At 43.3% G+C, this 22,401-nt stretch overlaps 1 protein-coding gene across 1 annotated transcript in view; it reads right to left on the bottom strand.

Moving 5' to 3' along the window:
• Positions 1-22,401, bottom strand: part of NPHP3 (nephrocystin 3) — a 342,323-nt gene that overhangs the window by 44,928 nt on the left and 274,994 nt on the right. Inside the window, exons 25-26 of the mRNA XM_085630683.1 lie at positions 12,698-12,938; positions 8,923-9,048 (exon numbers count right to left, since the gene is read on the bottom strand). Coding sequence (XP_085486809.1) covers positions 8,923-9,048; positions 12,698-12,938 — 367 coding nt within the window. The remainder of the gene's footprint in view (positions 1-8,922; positions 9,049-12,697; positions 12,939-22,401) is intronic.

The raw sequence follows: 22,401 nt of genomic DNA, 5'->3' as shown, positions 1-22,401 counted from the left end.
CTTATTTGGATGTACCTCAATGCGGGCCAGTGGCACAGCTTTTGCCGCAAAGCGCTTACCTGGGAAGACGAGAGTCAAGCAGACGCCAGGCAATGGCAGTCTTCGGCTCCAAGCCTTCTGTCGTCTCTTTCCCATGATGAGGACTTGATGGCTCGCTGAGACAACCTGGCTGGTTGACGCTGATGCTAGGGGTCCGACAGACACCTCCATACATAATTTGCACTCCAATCTGAACTTTGGAGCTGCTCAATATGAACTTCTCTAAACATATCCATGCTTTTCAGCATAGAGGCATGCCAGTGTATCTGATTACAAGGTGCTGTCATACGTGAAAATGAAGATAAAAGAGGAGTAGTGAAATAAAGTATTTGCTCAGGACCGCACAGTTTGTTAAATCAGGCAAGGTGGGATTGAGCCCAGGTTTTCTGGTTTCCCATTGTGCAGTGTAGTCCGTAGAAGTGTATGCCTTCATCAAGGTTCATGCTTTATTTTTAATTAATGGAGTATAAGGCGACAGGCAGAAGCCACATTTTTAACAGTTTTGCATTGCATAAGTCTGACATATGGGCGCTTAACGACAGACTACCTTACACATTGTTTCAGCACATAGATTAGGTGAGTCACATGATGTAATGTAATATGTTCTTATAGCGCTCTATCACGCAACGGGTATCCTGGAGCTGAGAGAGTTACCTAGGTGTTAACTACATACTAGTCATCAAGAATATATACTAGGCAGAGGAGGACAAGATAGGTCTGCATGTTACTCCTCTTTCGGGAACAGCCGAGTTTTCAGTTTTTTCCTAAAATGCATGAGATTGTCAGAATGTATGATATCCATCGGAAGCTTGTTCCATAACCGGGAGGCCACCGTGCTGAAGGCTCTCCCTCCTGTTCTAGATCTTTTGAATTTTGTGGTATTTACTAGAATGGCTGAGGAGGAACGGAGATTTCTCGCAGGCAAGTACCACGAGAATTTTCGCTGTAATGGTTTAGGGCCCAATTCATGAACCGCTTTAAAGACAATGCAGAGAGACTTAAATTGTATTCTTTGCTGCATAGGCAGCCAATGTAAGTCTCTCAGTGCCAAAGTTGTAGAAGACCTGCATTGTCAATTTAACACCAGTTTGGCTGCTATGGTTTGGGTACTTTGTAACTTTCCGATCAGGAGTTTGGAGCTCCAAGGTACAGGGAGTTACAGTAGTCCAGCCTGCTCATGATGACACTCCTCACTATTTCTATTCTACCCGAAGTAGTGGGAGGATCTTTCTTAGGGCTCTAATTAAGGAGAATCAGGTACCCGAAAGTTTTATTCACCTGCGAATCCAGCTGTAGATTGTTGTCCATCATTACCCCTAGGTTACGTACCGTTTTAGTTGGAATTAGTGGTGTGCCTGTGGGAGTCAGCTGGAATTCCGTAGGGAGTGGGCGAGCTATCTTACTTGAGGTACAATAGACAATCTCTGTCTTGTTTCCATTAAATGGAAGGTAGTTCTTCCTAAGCCAATTGGTAGTGCATTGCATGCACTCGTGGAATTTATCCATAGACACTGATTGGTTCCCTTCCACTGAGAACACTAGCTGCATGTCATCAGCATAGTTGATCACTTCCTCTCCAAAAGAGCTAATAAGGGGAATAAGTGGTTTCAAGTAGATATTAAATAGGATCGGGCTGATAGCAGACCCCTGTGGGACGCCATGTTGAACGGCTGTCTTTGTAGATGAAAAAGGCCGGATGCTCACTGCCTGTGTCCTATCTGTCAGATATGACTGAAGCCATTTGAGCGCCTGACCCTTAACTCCAATACTCCTAAGTCTTTCAAGCAGTATGTCATGGTTCAATGTGTCAAATGCGGCCGACATGTCCAGTAGTACTAAAATAACTGACTGGCCATTGTTAGCCCGCATTCTCATACCATCCAGTACTGTTAACAGGGCCACTTCCGTACCGTGTTTGGGGCGGAAACCGAACTGCAGCTCATCCAGTAAATGATGGTCCTCCAAATACTGGGATAGAGACTTGGTAACCACACGCTCCAGAATCTTTACTGGATATGGAAGTAGAGAAATGGGTCTGTAGTTAGACAGACAACCTGGATCGAGTGTTGGTTTTTTGAGGACTGGGGTTACCACAGCCTGTTACCAGTATTTTGGGACTTCTCCCCGATTTAAGGATTGGCTACAGATTGGCGGAGACGAGGGAAAAGCTCTGCCCTAAATTCTTTCCAGATTTTTTGAGGGAGAGGGTCCAGTGGAGATCCAGATGAAACTCCGAACGCTAATTTTGAAAATAATTCTTCAATGGGGATTTGAACATTATCCAAGGTGGCTTGACAGCTACTGTCTAAGTCCACCTTCTGTTCCTCTACCCATGCCGATATTAGAGGCGTGTTCTCTTTATTCGTAGATAGAATATTTTCAACACTGTCCTCGACATGATTATGTGGGGCAAGGTCCCCGATGATTTTGTTGATTTTTTCCTCCAAAAAGGATGCAAGGTCATCGCATAACTTTTGCATCGCTGGAATCTTATTGCAGACACACTCTGGTTTGGCTAGATCCTTCACTATGCCAAAAATAGCTCTGGTACTGTTGGATGCTTGCAGGATGACTTTGGCGAAGTATTCCGCCTTGGTTTTAATAATCGCCTAATATATAACATCTGCTGCAATTTGAAAGCTCTTTTATCAACTTCATCGTATAGTCTTCTCCATTTTCTTTCATCTTGTTTACATCTCTTCCTCATCTCTCTCAGCTCCTCATTGTACCACGGGGCCGATATCTTATCTCTTGTTTTTCATTCAGAGGTATTCTCTGATCGAGCGTCTCGTTTATCTGGGCACAGAGGGCCTGGTAGTTTTCCTCCACTGACTTGTTGGGAGTATACAGGTTTGTCACCATGAGTAGGGGAGATTGTTTATTTTTTAAGCAGTTTGGCCCAATCCCTTCCCATGCAGTCATTTCTAGGGGACACCGTTTTATTAGTTGCCTTTGGCAGTGCTATTGTAAAGTGTATAAGAAAGTGATCGGTCCAGCATAACGGTAGGACCTCGACCACCACTGCCCCCTGGCGTTAGCGAATATTAAGTCAAGAATATGGCCTCCTTGGTGTGTGGGTTGTAAAACTAGTTGTTGCAGATTATGACTTTCGCAAGCTTGAGTAAGTTCTCTTAGGGGCGTGCCCAGGCTACCATTGTCCCAGAGGTTAAAGTCCCCCAGAATCATCATCCTGGAATGTGTCAGTGTCATGTTATATACAATGTCAATCAGTGCCTGACACTGGGGACTCTGCCCTCCTGGGGGTCTGCAGCACACAATGCCCGAGAGAACTTGCCCTCTCGTTTCCTTAAGGGAGAATCCTAAAGGTTCTATACCCTCTACGTCATCCAGCTGGATTGGAGAGAAATTCAATTTCTCTTTAAATATGACTCCAACCCCTCCTCCTCTCCCACTGGGCCGAGGTTTATGAAATGCTTTATACCCTGGGGGACAGGCTAGTCCTAGCTCAACTATTGAATCAGTACGGGTCCAGGTTTCAGTCAGGAATAGAGCGTCCAGGTCGTAGCACCCTAATAAAATGAAGATCTCTTGATAGTGTTTAATTAAAGACCTAACATTGACTAGCCCACATCTGATGTTGCTCAGTGGTTGGTCTGCCACATAATTGGTATTTTTATCCAGGCTACCCCATTCTTTATCGGCCGACCCTATGTGCAAGTGCTGTTCCATTGAATAGCAGAGTCTACTAGCCCTAGGCGGGTGACCGTTCTGACCGGCATCATGGCTGGTGCTGAGCGCGACCGGCGCGCGGAAGGGCGCAGACGGGCTTGCATACCCCTCCCTTAAGTAGGGGGAAGCGCTCTCACCAAGATCAGATGCACCGCTGACCAAAAAAGAGCGCGCTATGTGTCCCGCTCTAGCAGGCGGAAGTACTCCAAGCCGATGAAACGTAGTGAATGCGTTATGTAGCATGTGCAAGTTCTGTCAGCTATTCGGCGCGATGAAGTTGAGGCGAGGCTGAGATTCACCCAGAGGACCTTGAGTTGAGCCAGGCCTCCGGCTCAAGCTTTCAGTGGCTTGCCCACTTCTGTTTTTTGCACATTTATTTTATCTGTTGATATTTGCTTTCATGTGAGCGACCACCTTGAAGTACGTTCTTGAAACCAAATAAAGAAACAGCTGACTGAATTGTATTTTTCTGTGCTATTCATTATGAGAAAGCAAACATTTATCAAGTCCTATCTATATCCCACTGTGTTTGCACAAACATTTTTGCTCATTTTCAGAAATGTTTTTCATGACTGTATTTCTGTCAACAATCTGAAGGAATCCCGCCTGGATGCTAAAGCTGCCTTAGCACCTGTTACATGAACATGTTTTCAGTGTAGACATTAGAGCCTGAAAATATTGAAATATTTTTATGTTTTACATAGGGCCAACTCGACCCAATGGTACTGGAGTACTTTACACTAGTACCAGTTACCTTACACAAGACCACCAACATTTCTGAGTTTCAGGTAAAGGGAGAATGGGGGCCCGATTCAGATCTTGGCGGATGGGTTACTCCATCACGGGGTGGATATCCCGTCCGCCGAAATATAAATCCCATTCTATCCTACAGGATTCATATGTCAGCAGACAGGATAGCCATCATGGTTGTGAGGGACTAACCCATCTGCCATCTGAATCAGACCCCAAGTGATTTGCCCAGAATCACAGAATGTTGAGCCAGCGCCACGGATGGAACCCGAGTCCCCTGCCCCAACGTCTGCAGCTCTGGCCTTTACACCACATCCTCTTCCTTGTTCGAGCTGGATGGTCTGATTGCTTCTACGAGTCTCTGGGGAAGGGATTTCTTAATATCAAGGCTGAAGGTTTGTTATTTAGAGGCCAACAGACTTTTGTTCCAGCTTTGCCTCCGTCGGAACACTTTTCTCTGTCCACTGCATCTACATAGGAAGCCTCCACACACTCACTGTAATCCCACCCTTTGCCAACCGGTCACAGGGCGGGGTCAGTGATGGTTGCTTTCAACCCACCCACCCTGTGAGGACTTGGGAAAGGGCGGGAGGCAGCAAGGTTTAAACAGCAGGCAGAGGCGTTACCGGGCGGTTGCTGAAAACGCAAGGCTTCTGCATGTCAAATGGGACAGACCCCAAAGATCTCTGACCGTGGAAGGCCAGGGCTTGTGGAAGGCAGGGCCACTGGAATTGTGTGATTGCACATCCGTTGCAACTTTGGCATAATTATAGATTTGTCACAATAGCCACATACTCCATCATCTGCAGCATAATCTGCAGACTTTAGGTCAAACGGTTCAAACGTTACTATAACACAGTGACACGTGTTGCAGCGCAGTGGAAGACCCTTTGCAAAGGTGGACTGGTTACCTTTCTGTAGCTTATTGCTATATGTGGGTGTTAAACTGGTACTAATGAGGTGCAACGAATGCCCAGACAGTCGTGGCAAGTTTAAAAATGGCAAAATAATGAAGTAATGCTATCACAAAATGTGCCGCATTATTTGGCTTTTCTTGCCGCATAATTTACTCAACCCTGCCGCATAATTTGGCAGTTCTCTGTCGCATAATTCCAGTGGCCCTGGTGTTAAGTAAGCCCTCCGGCCTCCATGGGGATTGGCACATGCGCACGTCTGTTTAAAGTGCCTGGTTACTGCCTGACCTCACATAAGCTATAATCAGAGCACAACAGTAAGGTACAGGGAAAACAGTTGACTCTGCAATATACATTGCATTGCAATTATTTAATAATATCACAAATGTGGAACCGGATGGTACATAATTACGCCACAATCCACCTCTGTGACTGAGTACCATCCTCTAACTGCCCTGAAGTCTGAAGTGATTATTCCGATAGTCTCTTTGTGCATAAACTTAGCTTATAAAACACAAGAATGAGGAATGGGACTTGGAGTCTATCCAATGACAAGCTGTGGGGTAGCAGCTAGATCTAAAGACAATGGTCCTCTTGTTCTAGTATGCTGTAAGGGATCAGTAATCCACTATGAAAGCCTATGTTCTTGTTCCTGAATCACAGTAGTTCCAGTAATGTTCTAAACAACAGCAAAACCATTACAAATGACCACTGCTGACATATTCTCTCCCTTAAAGGGGACAGAAAGTAGAGGCATTTTGTTCTCTTTGGCAGAAGTACAATTGGCAGAAAAGTGCACAAGAGAGATGAGGCTTCCTTATAAACCATGGTGAATTACTACACATCAGAATCAAGTATCTGGGGCTCTTTTTCACCTACTTCAAAACACTATGCTGCAGGAATCTTTCATCCCCCACTGCTAACAGGATGCAGAGACCATTACTGTTTATAAGATTGCTGGAATGATCTGGATAATATAGACCCATCATCATGATATACTGCATCCAAAACATTTTAGGGAAATTGATATTAATGCCACTATAAGACTAGATATAATAAAATATCTATTGTGATTTTAAGCAGGGTTCTGAATATAGATCAGCACTTCGGGACATTTCTTTTATCATCACTTAGCTGTCCAAAATAAAATTAAGAAAACCTATCTACATGTTTCTTCACTGACGTGAAGACTTTGCTTAACTACTACGGAAACTCCCTCTACATGGGCGTCACCTCACAACTACTGAGCAGACTGCAAACCATCCAAAATGCTGCAGCCAGGCTCATCCTCGACCACCCAAGAAGAGTCAAGTTCACCCCCCACCTCGGAGCGCTCCACTGGCTCACCGTCTAAAGAAGGTGACAGTTCAAACTGCTGACCCACGCCTACAAGTTCCTGCACAACAAAGGACCAGTCTACCTCAACCACAGATTGAACTTCCACCAACCCGGCACACAACTACGCTCCACCTCCCTTGCCAACATGCCCCACTTCCCCAGAAGCAATAGCAGCACCTTCTCCTGTCTGGCCTCCAAGACAAAGAATGGCCTCCCACTCCACCTCCGGACTTCATCCACCCTACGGAAGTTCAGAGATGGCCTAAAAACCTGGATGTTCGACTGACAACTCCCAGCAGCAGCCCCCTCAGCGCCTGGATACCCTCACTGGTGATAAGTAGCCCTCTACAAATTGTTGATAGATTGAACAATGTACCTCATGGTAAGCTCTGGCCACTGAGTGAAAAAGAACTGTTCGATGTACTGACCGACCTACTTGCTGACAATTTTGCAAACATTTGGTGGGGCAAGAAGGTGTAAAACAACTAGCGCCCTTCCTGTGACAAAAGATGTCCTGCATGGTGGCATGGTGGCATCCTTGCATAGACTCCCTTTTCTTTGGATATTCAGAATGTAGTGATCGCCAATGTCAAAAAAACTTGGGAAATAAGCAAGGTGTGTCATTATGCAGGTGCTACTACAACATTTGATACAAAACATGGTGGTAGATTTAGATTTTGAGTAACTTCGATGTAAAGTTTCAACTTTAGGCAGCTGCAATGCATGGAGTGAAAATAGAGGGGGGGGGGCTATAAAAAGCTATAGAAAAACATTTATAAAATCTCTTGACCACAAATTCTACCCCAAACTCCCTTTTAAATCAAACACCATAAATTAAGATTTAACATATTTAAGATTTGGGATGTTAGGCATTACTAAAATCTATGGTTTATTGGGCCAGGGTAAAGACTACCAATAGAAAATCAAAGTTCTGGCTGGATTTGTTTATAAACACTGGGCTCAAAGTTGGATAGGGTTACTCTCCCGCAGCAAAGTGCAATTAAAACATGACCACCCCAAGTCCCATTATGTTCCAGTACTGCTCTAAAGGCACACAGTTGACCCCTAAATCTTGTTCTTTTAGCCGACAGGCTAGCAATTCCCCACTGCCAAAATATCAGTTCGCCTTCTACCCCACCTTATTCACACTCATTCATTTGCCCGTTTACTGAACCTTGCTCACTGCTGACCAAAGAAGTACCCAGCGCTTCCCTCACAATTGCATCTACTTTCCAGACTAATCTCTAAGTCCAGGGGCGCCTCCTCCGTTGGAGCAGAGGAGCGTCAATCCTCCCCACCCCCCTCCCACCCCATGAAAAATAATTGTAATGTTCTTCCGAAGCCAAGTGTCAGGATGGGGTAGCTGCTGAGTGACAGCAGCAGGGAGGAGGGTTGTCTATTTAATTATGGTTAAAGTGCGCATGTCTTTTTGGCCGGCCGTCTTGAGACGTTCAGCCACACATGCACACTTTAACCTAGCTGTTTCAAGATTAGAGATGTTTAGAGTCAGTGCAGGCCGCCAGGGCGTTGTGGAGCTCTGAGTGAAGCCGATACCTCCAATCAGGGTGCTGCTATCACAGCATGACGGCAGTGTTCTGATTGGTCAAGAAAGTTCCAGGCTCCTGCTTCCAGTTCCTCTGGAGGTCCAATGCAGAGGAAGTAGCGTACACCTGGTAAGTTTTTTTTTATTTCTTTTTTGAGTGTATCCGTCATCCTATCTTCCGTAGATGCCAGCCGCTACTGTTTTTTAAGTCTACAGAATCTCTTTCTGCACAGCTCTGAATAGCAAGTGCTATTATTTGCTAGGAAATCCACATATTGCTAGGATCTGAATGCTGGGTAAAGGCAGAGGGAACAATGAGGGAAAGAGAAAAGAACTATTTGTTCCTGCAGTTACAGTGTTCTCCTTGCGGGTACACAATGATTATTAATCACAATGGAAGCATATCTGAAGTTTACACTATTCATTTGACTGCCTAAGGTTGGATTGCCAATACCAAATACTAGTATAAATGAAAATAAGTGTACTTTTTTTGGGTGGTCCAATGAATTCCATCATATTTTACTAACTTCAACAACGAATGTCCACATTTGAACAGACCACCAACATTGGTGGAAACTCTTTCATAAAATGCAAACAATGAGTAGGGAAAAATATATGCTGTTTGTGAGTGTACAACACGGAACTCACCATCTGACAGTAGAGTACAGCCAAATTTACCAAGGCAGTGGCTACACTTGGGTGCTTCGGGCCAAAAGACTTCTGTCGGATTTCTACAGCCAGCTCGTACAAAGGTACAGCTTTGTCCAGTTTGCCCTACAAAAGGATGAAAGGTATAGAACTGATGTATGCATATCATTTATTTAATCACCATCACTCTTGTAAGGTTAAGGATACAACACATGAATAATTTTATTACTAACTTGGAAAACAAATTCCCTTAAAGAAACTGTTCTTCAGTACAAAACCTGTGTTTGAATGCCATCTATTCCTTCCACAGAATGGACACACTCCAAGGGAGTCGGATCAGTCCAGTGGTAAAATAACATATGAGTTCAAATCCACACTCAATCATTAGACCACTGATAGATTCCCAGAGTTACTTTTGTTCCATAAACACCTTTATAGGGCCAAAATCCCCTTCCTGTTTGACTGAATCAAAAGAGGTGGGACTTCAGCTACTAAAATAGGACTTGCATGGGCACCTGGAAATAACGGGTGTTTGGAGGAATTTTGTAGTGATAAGAAATGAGCTGCAAGACAGCGTACCTTGCGAGCGCATGGCAGCGGTCACATAGTAGACTAGCTTCAGCGGTGTCTGACCTGCAGAGCAGTAATCCTTACCTCCCCGCAGGCACCTGAACACCAGTGTGCATTTGCTACAGGACTTTTACAAATAAGAGTCCTCATTATCTAAACTCTTTTGTCAAACCGTATCTCCCTGCTAGGAACCTTAGCTGTTCCAGGGCACTCCTGGCTAGCATCTCGACAGCTGATAGAGTGCACACTGGGGGTGCCTCTTTTGATTACTAGTGCCAACATTGTGCAACTCCCTGCCCCTCCAGCTTCAGAAGGCCCAGTCAGAATCTCTTTTCTGAAAAAAATTAAAAACTTGGGCTGAGTTTTTTTTGATTCCCGTTTTATTTTGTGTGGAGTCCACTCTGTTCTTGTAGTCTTGTCCTGTGATACTCAAAGATAAGGCCTGGCCGGTGGAACGTGCAGAACAAGTAATATGCCCTAAGGTTGAACTTGTGTCCTTTTACCTTACAGAATGAAATATCACAAGATGTACAATTCCCGTTACAAGTTGCTGCCATACTTTTCGAGCCAGGAATGTATCAATCAATGTTCATATATAGCACAGACCAAATGCCGAAAGTTGATTGTGGGACCGAATTGGTGAGCCCACGATAGTGCTCTCACTAGATGCCGAAAAGCCATTTGATTCAGTGGAATGGCCTTACCTGATGGCAGTTTTGCATAAAATGGGCTTTGGACCAATGTCTTTTTAAATGGGTTGGGCTGTTATATCGGGAACCACTGGGTTGAGTCCACATGAATGGGGCAAGGTCGAGGGAATTTAGGCTTGGTAGGGGCACCAGACAGGGGTGTCCCCTATCACTGCTGCTGTTCGCACTTGTCATTGAGCCTTCGGTGACTTGGATTCGGTGTGATGCCCAACTCAGGGGCCTAAAATGGGACCCAGACTGAGAAGATGTGGTATCGCTCTAAGCACATGATATGCTATTGTATGTAGCTGACCTAAAATGCTCGTTCACCTGTATCCTGCACATGCTGAAGGTATTCGCTGCATATGCTGGGCTCCACATTAATTGGAATAAATCTATAGCGCTTCCCTTGTCGAAATGGATTCCATCTAAGGGGGGAGGTTGGTCCTTGAAATGGGAGTGGACTGGGTTCGGGTATCTGGGCATCTATGTAACCATGCAGCGGGAAACCTTTTTTCAAGAAAATCTGGAGGATACTTTGCAGGACAATAAAAGGGGTGGTGTCACACTGGAGAAGACTCCTAATTTCCGAACTATGCCAAGATGCCCTATATAAAATGATATTCCTCCATAAATTTCTATATATACACTGCAGAATACACCATTTAGACCCTCTGCAGCCCATGCCAAGTGCTTTCAGCCTTTACCTTGTTTAACGTGTTGTGCTGTGGTATTAGAACAGTTGCGTCATGATCCTTTGGAATCTATGAGCTAGCAACTCAGGAAGATTCCAATAGGAAGCGATCCAATACTTGCATGAGTTGAACACTTTACATCACACATCACATTCAGATATAATCCTCCAAATTCCTTGGTACCTTGACAACACTCTTGCTTTTTGCTAGAATAATTAGTTTTTCCAATTGTTTTTCATTATTATAAATATTATGCCTGTGCAACTCAATCTCATTACATATTGTCATGCTGTCCATGTTCCATCTCTTTTCATCTTCCAGTAACACAGGCTGATAAGATGCCCTTCTTATCTGTTTAGGAGAAGATCATTTGGATGTACCCTTCTTACTAGACATTCCATTATACACAAACAAAATCTCCAACCCTATAATCAAATGCTTCCTTCATCGGCTTAGAATTAACTCCATTATATGTGTTATGTTTTTCTTCATCTCTCCTGCACATTCTTTTAATATCCACATTACGTACACCCATTCTGCCCATCCAACCAAGCAATACCTTGGTTCACGGCAGAATTGTAGTAATCAGTCGCCCACCTTTCTTAGGGTTAAGAGTGCCTCACCATCCTATAAAAGTTAGGTGGGTTGGGAGCACAATGCCTCACAACCCAGCACTATTCGCCCTTTTTGCACATGTGGTAAATGCAGTAGACAATTAGCGCTTACTTCAATATTAACTGTCGTTTCTCTACCAAAGCTGGTGAAGATAGAGGTGTACATCTCTAGACACGTGTTTCTGGATTTCAACCTTCATCAGTAGAGAACAAAAAACAATTTCATCTGGGGTTTCCAGAAAAGCTGCCAAAGTCTTCACAGGTCTCAGTAGCACTCACAGGCACACAAGTGCTTCTCCAAAGCTCGTCAGCTTGCTGACTCAAGGGAGCCTTTAAAACAGAAGGGGAGTTGGGAGCACACTGCCTCACATCCCAGCAGAGCACAGTTTGCCCCTTTGCATTGTGGTAAATGCAGTACACAATTAGCACTTACTTCAATATAAACTGTTGTAGTTAGTCAGTCATAAAATCTTTATTCGGTTGACAGCAACAACCATAATAGAATACAATAAAAATAACATAAAATCCTCCCTAAATAACATGTTACCAAACATGTAACAAAACACGGTTTAAGATCCATGATGTAATTTAACTTGAGTGATGTAAAATGTGAGGTCATTAGCAGTGCATCACGGGGGCTCAAGTTATAACATGTCCAGTAAACTATAGCTGGTGAATTTCAGTGTTTTTTTACATTTTTAAACATTAGCTTCTATATATAATATATAACCTTCTTTAAATTTACTAATTTCTTGCTCAATTCATAATTCTTTTTAAAACTTGTACTTTTCAAATTTAATTATTATGTAATTAAACTTAAGTTACATTACTTTATTTTTAATTACATTGTTTTTATGATCTTAATATTTGCCCTAGGTTTATATTCTATTTGTATGCGTCTGTATAAACATATATAGCAATCAAATGACTCAATTACAAGGTTTATTACTCTGGCTTCCACACCTCCCTTTTACTATTAAACAATAAATGATGGATAACATTTCCCCCACAGGTGATTGAGATGCTCTATGGTGATTTTCAGTTTCCTACATCTCGTCATGGTAACAATACATAAATAAAGCATTTATACTTTGTTCAAGGGCCTACACCGTCTTTCATCAAACATTTAAAATTGGGGTTCATTAACAATATATGGCAAAAAAAAACTATTTTGTACACTCAACCAAACAAAATCTCAGGCACGTACCTTCTTTTTGTAGAGCAGCGCAAGGTGCTTCACGGTATACGCCAGCGATGGGTGGTCAGGAGACAGAGCTCTCTTCCTGATCTCCAAGGCCCTTTCATACAGCTCTTCCGCCTTATCATGCTGCTTCCTCTCATTATAAAGGGCTGCCAGGTTGTTCAGGGACTGCGCACAGTCTGTATGGTCGGGTCCCAGAATCCGCTCCCTCATTTCCAGCGAGCGTTTTAAGAACATTTCTGCTGCCCTAGGCGCAAAAGTAGAATTATTTGTATAAATGTCAGACCATGACATAAGGAAGCGAGAGATGTAGGACTTGTAGTGCAACGCACCATTTCATGTGGCAGTATATCTTCATTAAGGGAAGATGAAAAAAATCTGCGCTCTCTAGAAAAGTGGTTCTCAAGCTTTTGACTGCTGTGGCCCCCCCACTTAAATTTTACTTGAAGAACCCCCACTGAATCAGTATTTGAATCCTAGAACTCTCACGGAGTCGTTACTGTAGGCCGGGGACCCCGGCCAGCCCAACCAATTTCTGTGATTTAAACCGCAAAACAGTACACAAAAATAGAGAAAAGCATTCATCAAGCAAATATACAAATTATGAATTATTTTATTTAAATCACAAACAAATATAAAAAAAGAATTTAATGGGAAGGTTTACAGAATGTTTTTAAATTTTCAATTTTGCTTATTTATTTATAGACATTTTATTCACCTGTTAATATTATTTAAATGTTTAAGCAGTGGCCGATCCCCTGAGTGGGCTCTGCAGACCGCCAGGGGTCTCCAGACCACAGGTTAAGAACAGCTGCTCTAGAATGTTCAAAATCAATAATGGATTGGGGAAACTGCCTCCAGAATCCTAAAGCACCCTTGAGACATTCTCTGTTTTGGTATGATCTTTGCATTAATATCAAAAGCAGCACCTATATGAACAGGTTCCTCCAGTGAAGTAGGAATGCATCTACCAAAGCTTGCTACCGTTTGGCCTAGACGCAAAGATCAATGGTGCTCTTTCTTTAAGGCTCTCACCAAAGTGATCTCCTGCCAACCTTCGAACTCCAAATAGCCCAATACTAAGCTAATCCTGACAGAATGAACACCAATGGAGACCACCCCAATCCCCCTGTACTTGTAGGGGCTGTGCGACTCTGAGGCACTGTTTGGAGGCGAGGGGACCCTGAAGATGGCAGCTCCCTCTTCCCTTGTGCAGGGCACCTGAGATGCGTTGCCCGTGCCTTGCTGTAGAGTGCTAAGGTATGCTGGCCCTTCTTGCCATGAAATAATGTCTCATGGGTATATGTGGGTGGAAAATAGGAGACCTTTGCCTCTGCATGTCAAACCTCTGAGATACTGGAGGCTTAGATCAGCCTGCACAGGATGGATGACGCAGTGTTGGATTAGGCATATAGGAGGGGATATCACTGTGAGAAGCTGGAGTAAGTGGCTGCAAGAGCAGGGGCTTTCCCCCTCCACTTCACCCTAAACTGTGGGCTACATTAAGATGAACAGTAGTGGATAACCCAAGGACCTGTGGTAGAGAGGTTCGTGGTCCAAGGAGGTGAAGCTGGCAGTTAAGAGGTGGAATAGGATGGTTTAGACTGCTTAGAAAGGGAATTCACCACCTCACCTGCTGGACTCAAACTAGTGGGAGAGCAGTGACGGTGGCAGATGGGGTGCATCCTTTTGTTTAACCTAGGCCCACTCAGTCTATCATCCTTCCAAGGTTGATAAAATGAGCGCTACAGAGTTGCGTAACAAAACAACACTTGTAATCAGAACCAAGATATCCCAAAGGATTGAATGTATGATTTACTAAAACATGTTAGGTTCTGTTACTGAGGCCTTGGAAAGCAAGAGGATTGGCCCGTTGGATAGGGCTGACCAACATATCCTATGTTTCTGACATGGCACAACACATGAGGAGGGAAATCAGCACACACTCCCAACAGCAGAACCTCTTGGACAAGTACAGTTACATGGAAAGGTACACTTTCTTGGCTGACTCACCAGCAGATCAGCCAAAATCAATGTTGCTGCCTACGGAACTGCCCTTTAGGGTCCAAAAGGAGACGTTTGGGTGGGTGGCTTGAACCGTCCTTGAAAGAAGTACTTCAAACCTCTAACAATACTAAAGCTGGCCTTGAATATAAGTTACATATGGTTCCATTAATGTGGATTTGCTTCAGGCTGACTTCAAAGAAGTGGTTGAGAAACAAATCAGATAAGGTGGAGGGATGTGAAGGAAATGAACATAATGGTCTCAAACTTACAGCAATAAACAAGATACCTGGCAACTCATGTTGAAGGTGCAGAAGGCTGCTTAAGATGCAAAAATTTGCAAATAGTGGGGGTTCTGGAGTAGAAGTAGGTACCGTCAGCTAGACTAATTGAGTAAAATTTGATACAAAACATGCTGCAAACCGAGGGCCTATCACCTTTCTTTTCAATTCAGAGGGTGTGTAGGACGTTTTCTCTGCAGATAAAGTCACAGACCCCACGTAGGGTGATCATAGCCCACCCCTTCAGTATTAGGGACAGGGAACTAATCTCACAAGCTGCTGGAATCAGGGTGGCCTCTACCCTACAGTAATCATAAAGTCTTGTTTTTCTGGAAGGCAAGGCAGATATTTGACATAGTGAAGAAAGTACTAAGAGACACAGGTGAATATTTGGGCAATTACACCTGAGAGTCACTTTTGGATAGGGAAGCCTGCACTTTGACACCCCCAAAAAAGTACATCAATGGCTAGAGGGGCGATACAAAACTGGAATGGAACATGATGAAGGGCTCTCCTCTCTGAGAGAGGGAGCTGACTGCAGTGGCAACCCATACAATCTACAAGAACCACCTCTGGAAATTAGTGAACTGAAAAGGACTGCTGTAGCAGAGTTTCAGGACAGCACTGACGGAATGTAATCTAACAAGCCCTTTGTGGGGATAGATGGTGGGGAAAATCAAGAGAAAAGAGGAATGATCGCGACAATGGATCATCAAAATAACAGGATCGGTGAGTGACCCAATGTGAAACGTATGGTTCTATTTTTCCTGCTACTTACTATTTATTCACAGGAACACTATTATGGGCCAAATTCAGAGTTAGTCAGACAGGAGGCTTCTTCACAACGGTGGAGCACCCTCTCAGCGAAACTAAATGTCGCCCACCTCATTTAGAGTCGGGCAGACCTTCAGTATGTCAGTGAAGGAGACTACTCCGTCTACATCGTTGACATACAACATACTCCACCATGGTAACAGCTATTGGAGGTTTGCCCATTTGACTGCCCGCCCAAATTAAGAGTGGACAGTGGAATGGACAGTTTTTACTTTCACATACCGCCATCAAAACTTGGCTGTAAGTGAAAGTAAAAACTTTGAAACAACCCCCACACATAAGAGATAACTTCCATGTTGAAAGAGTCATTAGTTTGGTTTTTAATAAAAACAAAATTTAAAAAAGAGAGTCAAACTTCAGGACTTTGTTTTTGAAAATTAAAAAAATTAAAAACTTATTGAAAGTGTGCTGCATGGCATCATCCTGTTGACTGAACTATACTGCACTATTTCAATACATTGACAGGAACTGCCATGATGGTGGTTCCGGCCAAAGGTTATAGATGCCCTCTGGGCCCGTGAATATCTCTAAATTTGGAGTGCGGTTACTCAGTCAGGGCGACAGAATATTTTGCTCCATCACCCTAATGGATTAAAAGCCATACTACGAGCTCTAAATCAGGCCATTTACCTTTTGTGACATTAGATAATTGGTCCAATCTACAAGGGGTGCTGTGCAGCAGTTCTGGACATCGGCATTGGGGAACGGAAATGTCAATTTCGATACATCTCCCCCTACATTACAGCAACAGCATAGGGTCGGCATCCTCCACAACTAGACACTGAAAGAGATTTACACTTGACTGTGCGTAAGGATCTGGACCGATTAAGAGTCAGGAGACAGAGGCGGAGTCCCAACAACTCCATTTCAGAGAACTTTGCCACTGGGATGGGTTTTGAGGACACAGAGAGTGAACCATAGGGGAAACATTCTTTTTTCCAATTCAAGTGCACACAGATCATACTGGCAACTCATTTATTTTTTCACACATTTTTACAATGGTTTAGAGATATTAACTACTTGGCCATTGGCATATTGGATGTTATTTCAATAGAAATGACAATTTCTTCAGATATGGGGCATATAACGGGAAGCTTAAAGCTGTAAAGAAGGAGGTTAAAGGGGAAGAAACTGGTTGTGAAGGTGGTGGACTGATATGTCCAGGAAAAGGGGGTTCAGTGATTTGGGAGAGGGTGAGGGGGCGAATGCCATAGGAAGCATAAGGCTTTGCTACAAAACATGCTCATCTCAGCAGCTGCCAGTAAACATAGTTCATAAAGGGAATGTGATTAGGTGATGGGATTAGATGAACCTTTGCTTGAGCTAAAGGGTGAACAACCTCAGATGGGAGGATGGGAACTTTGAAGAAATGTAATAATAGTCGAGAAGAACTTATAGCCCTAGTTGATTATCCGACTTGAGCGCACTATTTAAGTACTCATAAGCGTTTTTAATATAATACAATATATTATGTTATAATAAGGCAGGTAGGTTGATAACATATTTGGCCCATGGATGGGAAATAAAATGGTGCATATGGAGCATAAAGACCGAGGAGGGGGTAAAGTGGATGACCTGGGGATAACAAATGCATTTTGCAACATAATACATTGCTCTATACGAATTTAGGCTTCCAAGTGATGAGGACAACATGCGTGGCTTCCTGAGGGGGGAAATCAATTGAATATCTTCAAATGTGACAACACACATACTCAGTATGATTTTAGAAGCACAAGCCGAGGGTGTACTTTTAAAAAATGTGAAGTGAACAATGATGATCCCCATACAAAAGCCACAAGAGCTCTTCATCTCTTAAATGCCCATATCACTGCTAAATAAAAAGTTGAGGGTAAGTTGATCCACCCAGGAGGTTTAACCACAGGAGACTTTTTAATACCTGGAGTAATCGTCTGGGGTGTCAAAGCTGGAAGTATTCTATCCATAGACGTGGAACTTGCATTTGACCTGGTGGAAAAGCTCTTTATGATGTGCATTTTGAATCTGGGTCCAGGATTCCAGGCTTGGATCAAGCTCTTACACGAGCAACCGGTGGCCAAAATTAGAGGGAATGGGATCCTCACCAGATCCTTTGCCTTGCAGCGTGGTATGAAACAGAATACCCCCTGTCTCTACTGCTCTAAGACCTGATGTTGGAGCTGCTGGCCTGGTGGATATTTAAGTGAGATACACTGGTTTGATTTAATTTGAACTTATAAAGTGTGAGCTCCCACCCTGGCACTGAAAGATCTGATGACTGATATGCCTAACTGACTACTATGAGAGCAAACAAACCAATGTTTTGAGTTGCTTTCTGAAGAATAGTTTCTATTAAGCCTGCAAAATGTAATAAAGAGTGAGTTTCAATGCTTTGCTGTAAGAAAAGAGAAGGGGTGTCCATCAAGATGAATATGCCTTACTCAAGAATGAGAAACAAGATAAGCAGAGCAAGAACAAAGTGGCCGATGGGGGGGGGGAGTAAGGCTCAAATCTGTACCGGATGATATATGGGACCCGATTTGTTAAGGGCCTTGTTGCAGAGAAGGAGGCCTACACAGATAAAGTGCTTGACAATAGGCAGCCACTGAAGGAATTTGAGATGGATTGGAGATGGGGGACGCAAAAGGGAAGACTGATCTAAGGCGAGTAGCAGCAATCTATGTAATCTGGAGACAATGAGACAAATACAAGGGAAGTGCCAGATAAAGCGAGTTCCTGTAATTGTACCGGGATAAGATGAGGATCTAATATCTGATTTACTCTAAATAGAAGAAGAAAGGGATTTTCTGAAATATGTGGTGATATAAAAACAAGTGAGTGCGACATGGCCAACATAATTGGAAAAGGTCAAAATAAAGCCCAATTTTTTAGCTGATGTAATCGGGACCAGAGACGGGAGGAGCAGAGAAGGCCACCAAGAAAATGACCCGATGGAAGAATGCGTGGCCATAATGAGGGCCTCCTTTTTGGCATCGTTAAGCTTAGAGCAGTTGTTATTCATCCAGTTGGCAACAGCTAATACATAAGAGCAGAGTTTCTCCTTGTGCAAATGATATGATCATGGATGGAGTAACTGATTTGACTGTCATCCGCAAAGGACATGAGCTTGAAATGGAAGGACCATATTAAGGCGACAAGTCGAGTAATGTAATGCGAAAGAGAGTAGAGCTAAAGGGTGATGCATGAAGAACTCCACAGACAGCTGGAATAGAAGAGGCGTGAAAAGATGAAAGATTAACTGCTTCAGTTCTGTTAGAAAGAAATGAAGGGAGCCAATAGCAGAGAAGTGAGTAATAAGAATTTAATGTGAAACTATCAAAAGATGCAGAGATGCCTAAGAAGGTCAGGGCGGCTGAAACTCCACGATTTAATATTGTTTTGAATATTGTCAGATACAGCTAATTTACAGTTTCCGTGTCTTGAAAGGATCCGATATCTTCTTGACCATTGTCGAGCAACTTATTGTTCTCCTTCAAAAGGAGATTAGGCGGTAAAATTATTTTTCAAGACCTTGGCGGCTGAAGAAATATGGGGTGCTAATTGCAGCGAATGAGAGGATCAGGAGGAGATTTCATAAGTACGAGAATAGACTATGTGTGTTTCCACATATCTGATACACTGTTCGAAGCAAGCAAAGTATTACAAAGCTCAGGCAGCACGGCGCTGACAACGTCAGTGGCCAGGGCAAAAACTCGGAGCCCTTACCCAGAATTAATAGCAATGACAGAATTAAAAATAGTATACAGGGAAAGATGAGAGTGAACAAAGGAAGTAGTAGGAATTATAGGTGAAATGAGCAAAAAGGCAGAAATCTAGGAGGAGTAAAAATGGATAGTCTTACCGGTTGGAAGAGGGTACCAAATGCAGAGCAAAGCCCCAGTAATGAGGGAGGGAAAGTACTTCAAGCTAATGATCTCGGACTTCTTCAACAACAGAGTCAGAGGTCTTGGTTGGCCTGGCCAGTTGGAGGAGTGTATATCTTTTTGTCATCTATGTGTGGCAGAACCTGATGCCACCATACTCAGATTACTTCAATTAATTTCAAACCAAAAACCAACAGAGCAAGGCACATCCCACTTCATAGTACAAACTTCCCCACAGTATGGAAGTCTATTAAACTTTGTCAACTAGGCTAGTTCCCCATACCCAGATTGTTAGAAATCATAATAATAATTTGGCTTTCAGACGAACTAGAGAGAATCAGTAATCTACCTAATAACAGCATTGTCTCGGAATCTATTTCCTTGTTGCCTTTTTCAGATTATGGGTTTTTGCATTTGGAGACATATATCAAGCAAAACAGCAACAGGTTTATGACAGGTTTATGTCAGAGAATTTGGTAAGCTCCTAGATCATTTTGGATCCAATGTGGAACACTAGCATGGCTCTTGCAGTCACTGATTTGAAGCATCAACTCATGTAAAATGATTGCACTTCAGAAGATGATATATGCTGTCCAAAATACTCCTTACAAGATAGAAGAGTAAGTCTACTGTCGGATTAAATCTCTCTTGTATGCATTGCTCTGGGAGGCGGTATACCATGCATCTCAATGACCACACTACCAAGTAATGTGTACCACAGTGGAATGCCCTCTCCGATATTTTATAATTATTAGTGAATGAAGATTTGCGCCACTGGAGGAAGACTCTCTGAATATAGAAAGGCCATTAGTGGTAAGGGATTTCTGTGGGCACTATGTGAAGAGCTCTTTATGCAGACTATCCAAGGCAACAGCAACAATACTTCAACTTTGGTGAAAGGCATTGAGGTGCATTAATAGGGAGGGAGTGCTTACAAAACAATAACCTCTACTTTGATTGGGTGCACTATTGTAGGATGTGTGTTTTCTTAATGGCTTCAGGCATGGGACAAAGTTGAGATCAGTTGCATTAAAAGCATGACTTGGCACCAAACACAAATTACCAATACCTCTAACTTACACATGTCATCAAGAAATATGCGAGTCTTACTTTTGATATGCCAGATTCTTCACCCCTGATACATAGATATGTAGATGCAGCAACGAGATCAAAGGCTGTCTCCCTGATGTATAGACACTACCACCTTAAACCTAGGTAGGAGTCCTACTTGGGGGCTTTGGTCAACCCTGACTGGGATGAATCCATGGGGTGCCTAAAAGAAATGGCCAAGAGACATGGATTTAGATAGGTACAATATAAGATTTGGAAGACTTTAACCTGGCTTCTGTCTAAGAACCTCAGCCATGAATCTTGGTTCATGGTCAGTACAAAGTTCTTGGTCCTTGTGGCCATTTCAATGAGGTTTCTCGACATTAACAGCTTCTGCCCGACAGCCTCTTTGCCAAGCTGAATATGAACTTGTACTTTTCCTGACCATAGTTCAGGAGCAAGGAGTGTACTCGTCAAACTTGTATCAGAGATGGAGCCCGTGGATGCACACAGACTTTAGCATTTACCTAGAGAAAGATTCAGCTAGAGATATCACTGGAGTGGAATATTACAATACTTCTCCAGACACTTTGCTTCCTTGACCATATGGGAAGACGTTGCGTTACCCTTCAAGGATGCTCCAGCCACCATGACCAGATGGGCTAGGGCATTATTAGACACTGAGAATGGACTCTACGGAGGCCCAGTACTTGTTGTTTGACAACTATGACACTGAAGGCACAGAGAAAGTTGTTTTGGAAATCTGAACCTACTTAAGATTTTGAGGCTGTACTGCCAAAGGCCACTAAGCTGGGAGACCTGATGAAGCCACTAAGGCATCGATCAGCAAGTTACTTACGTTTGAGACCTATCTTTCTGGCAGATACTCTATCTGACCAGGGATTTCTTATCATGTGAATATTCCACAGGCGTCCAACTGGATTCAGAAACTTTAAAAGCAGTAATCTTGTGTGCCATAAGGTGGCATCATGTAGCTTCACGCTGACATAATTCGGCTCCAGAAATGATGAGCGAAGACACATATAAGCACCACCCATGTGCGCTAATGTCAGTTGCTTATTAGGCTGTTTGCGCCCTCACACGCAGATCTCATTAGTAAATAGGCATGACCAGTGTGCAGATCTCTAAATTTGAGACCTTTTTAGATGTGGAAAGAGTCCAGTTCACAGAACAGGGAAGATATTAGTTGTTAAGAGTATCCACCAGAAAGATTGCTAACATAGGTTAAGTAACTTATTCTGCTTATGGATACTTATAACCACAGATTCCTCACCTTTTCAATAAATAGGAGTACCTTCCAAGGTGGTGGATCGGTGAACTGGATCATCCCTAAAGGGGACCCAGCAGGCAAAATAATCCTCTCTACTGACCTCACTGTCGAGGCAGTGGTGCTTCATGAACGTGTGTACCGAAGCCCACATAGCAGCCTGACAGATGTGTAGGGCAAGTAGTCCTCGTGCTAACACAGTAGTAGCAGCTTTGGCTGTTGTGAAATGAGTCTGCAAGCTTTCTGGGGGCTGCTTCATCAACAATGTGTAACAAATCTTTATGCAGAGAACAACCCATCAAGAGATGGTCCATTTCTGCATTGCTGTGTCATTCTTAACTCCGGATAATCCTACAAGAATGTCATCGTCCATTCGATGTCCCTTAGTACGAT

The sequence above is a fragment of the Triturus cristatus genome, chromosome 10, assembly GCF_964204655.1.
Source record: "Triturus cristatus chromosome 10, aTriCri1.1, whole genome shotgun sequence".
Taxonomy (NCBI): domain Eukaryota; kingdom Metazoa; phylum Chordata; class Amphibia; order Caudata; family Salamandridae; genus Triturus; species Triturus cristatus.
The sequence above is the reverse complement of the archived record's forward strand: the minus strand, read 5'-3'. Positions and strand labels throughout refer to the sequence as shown.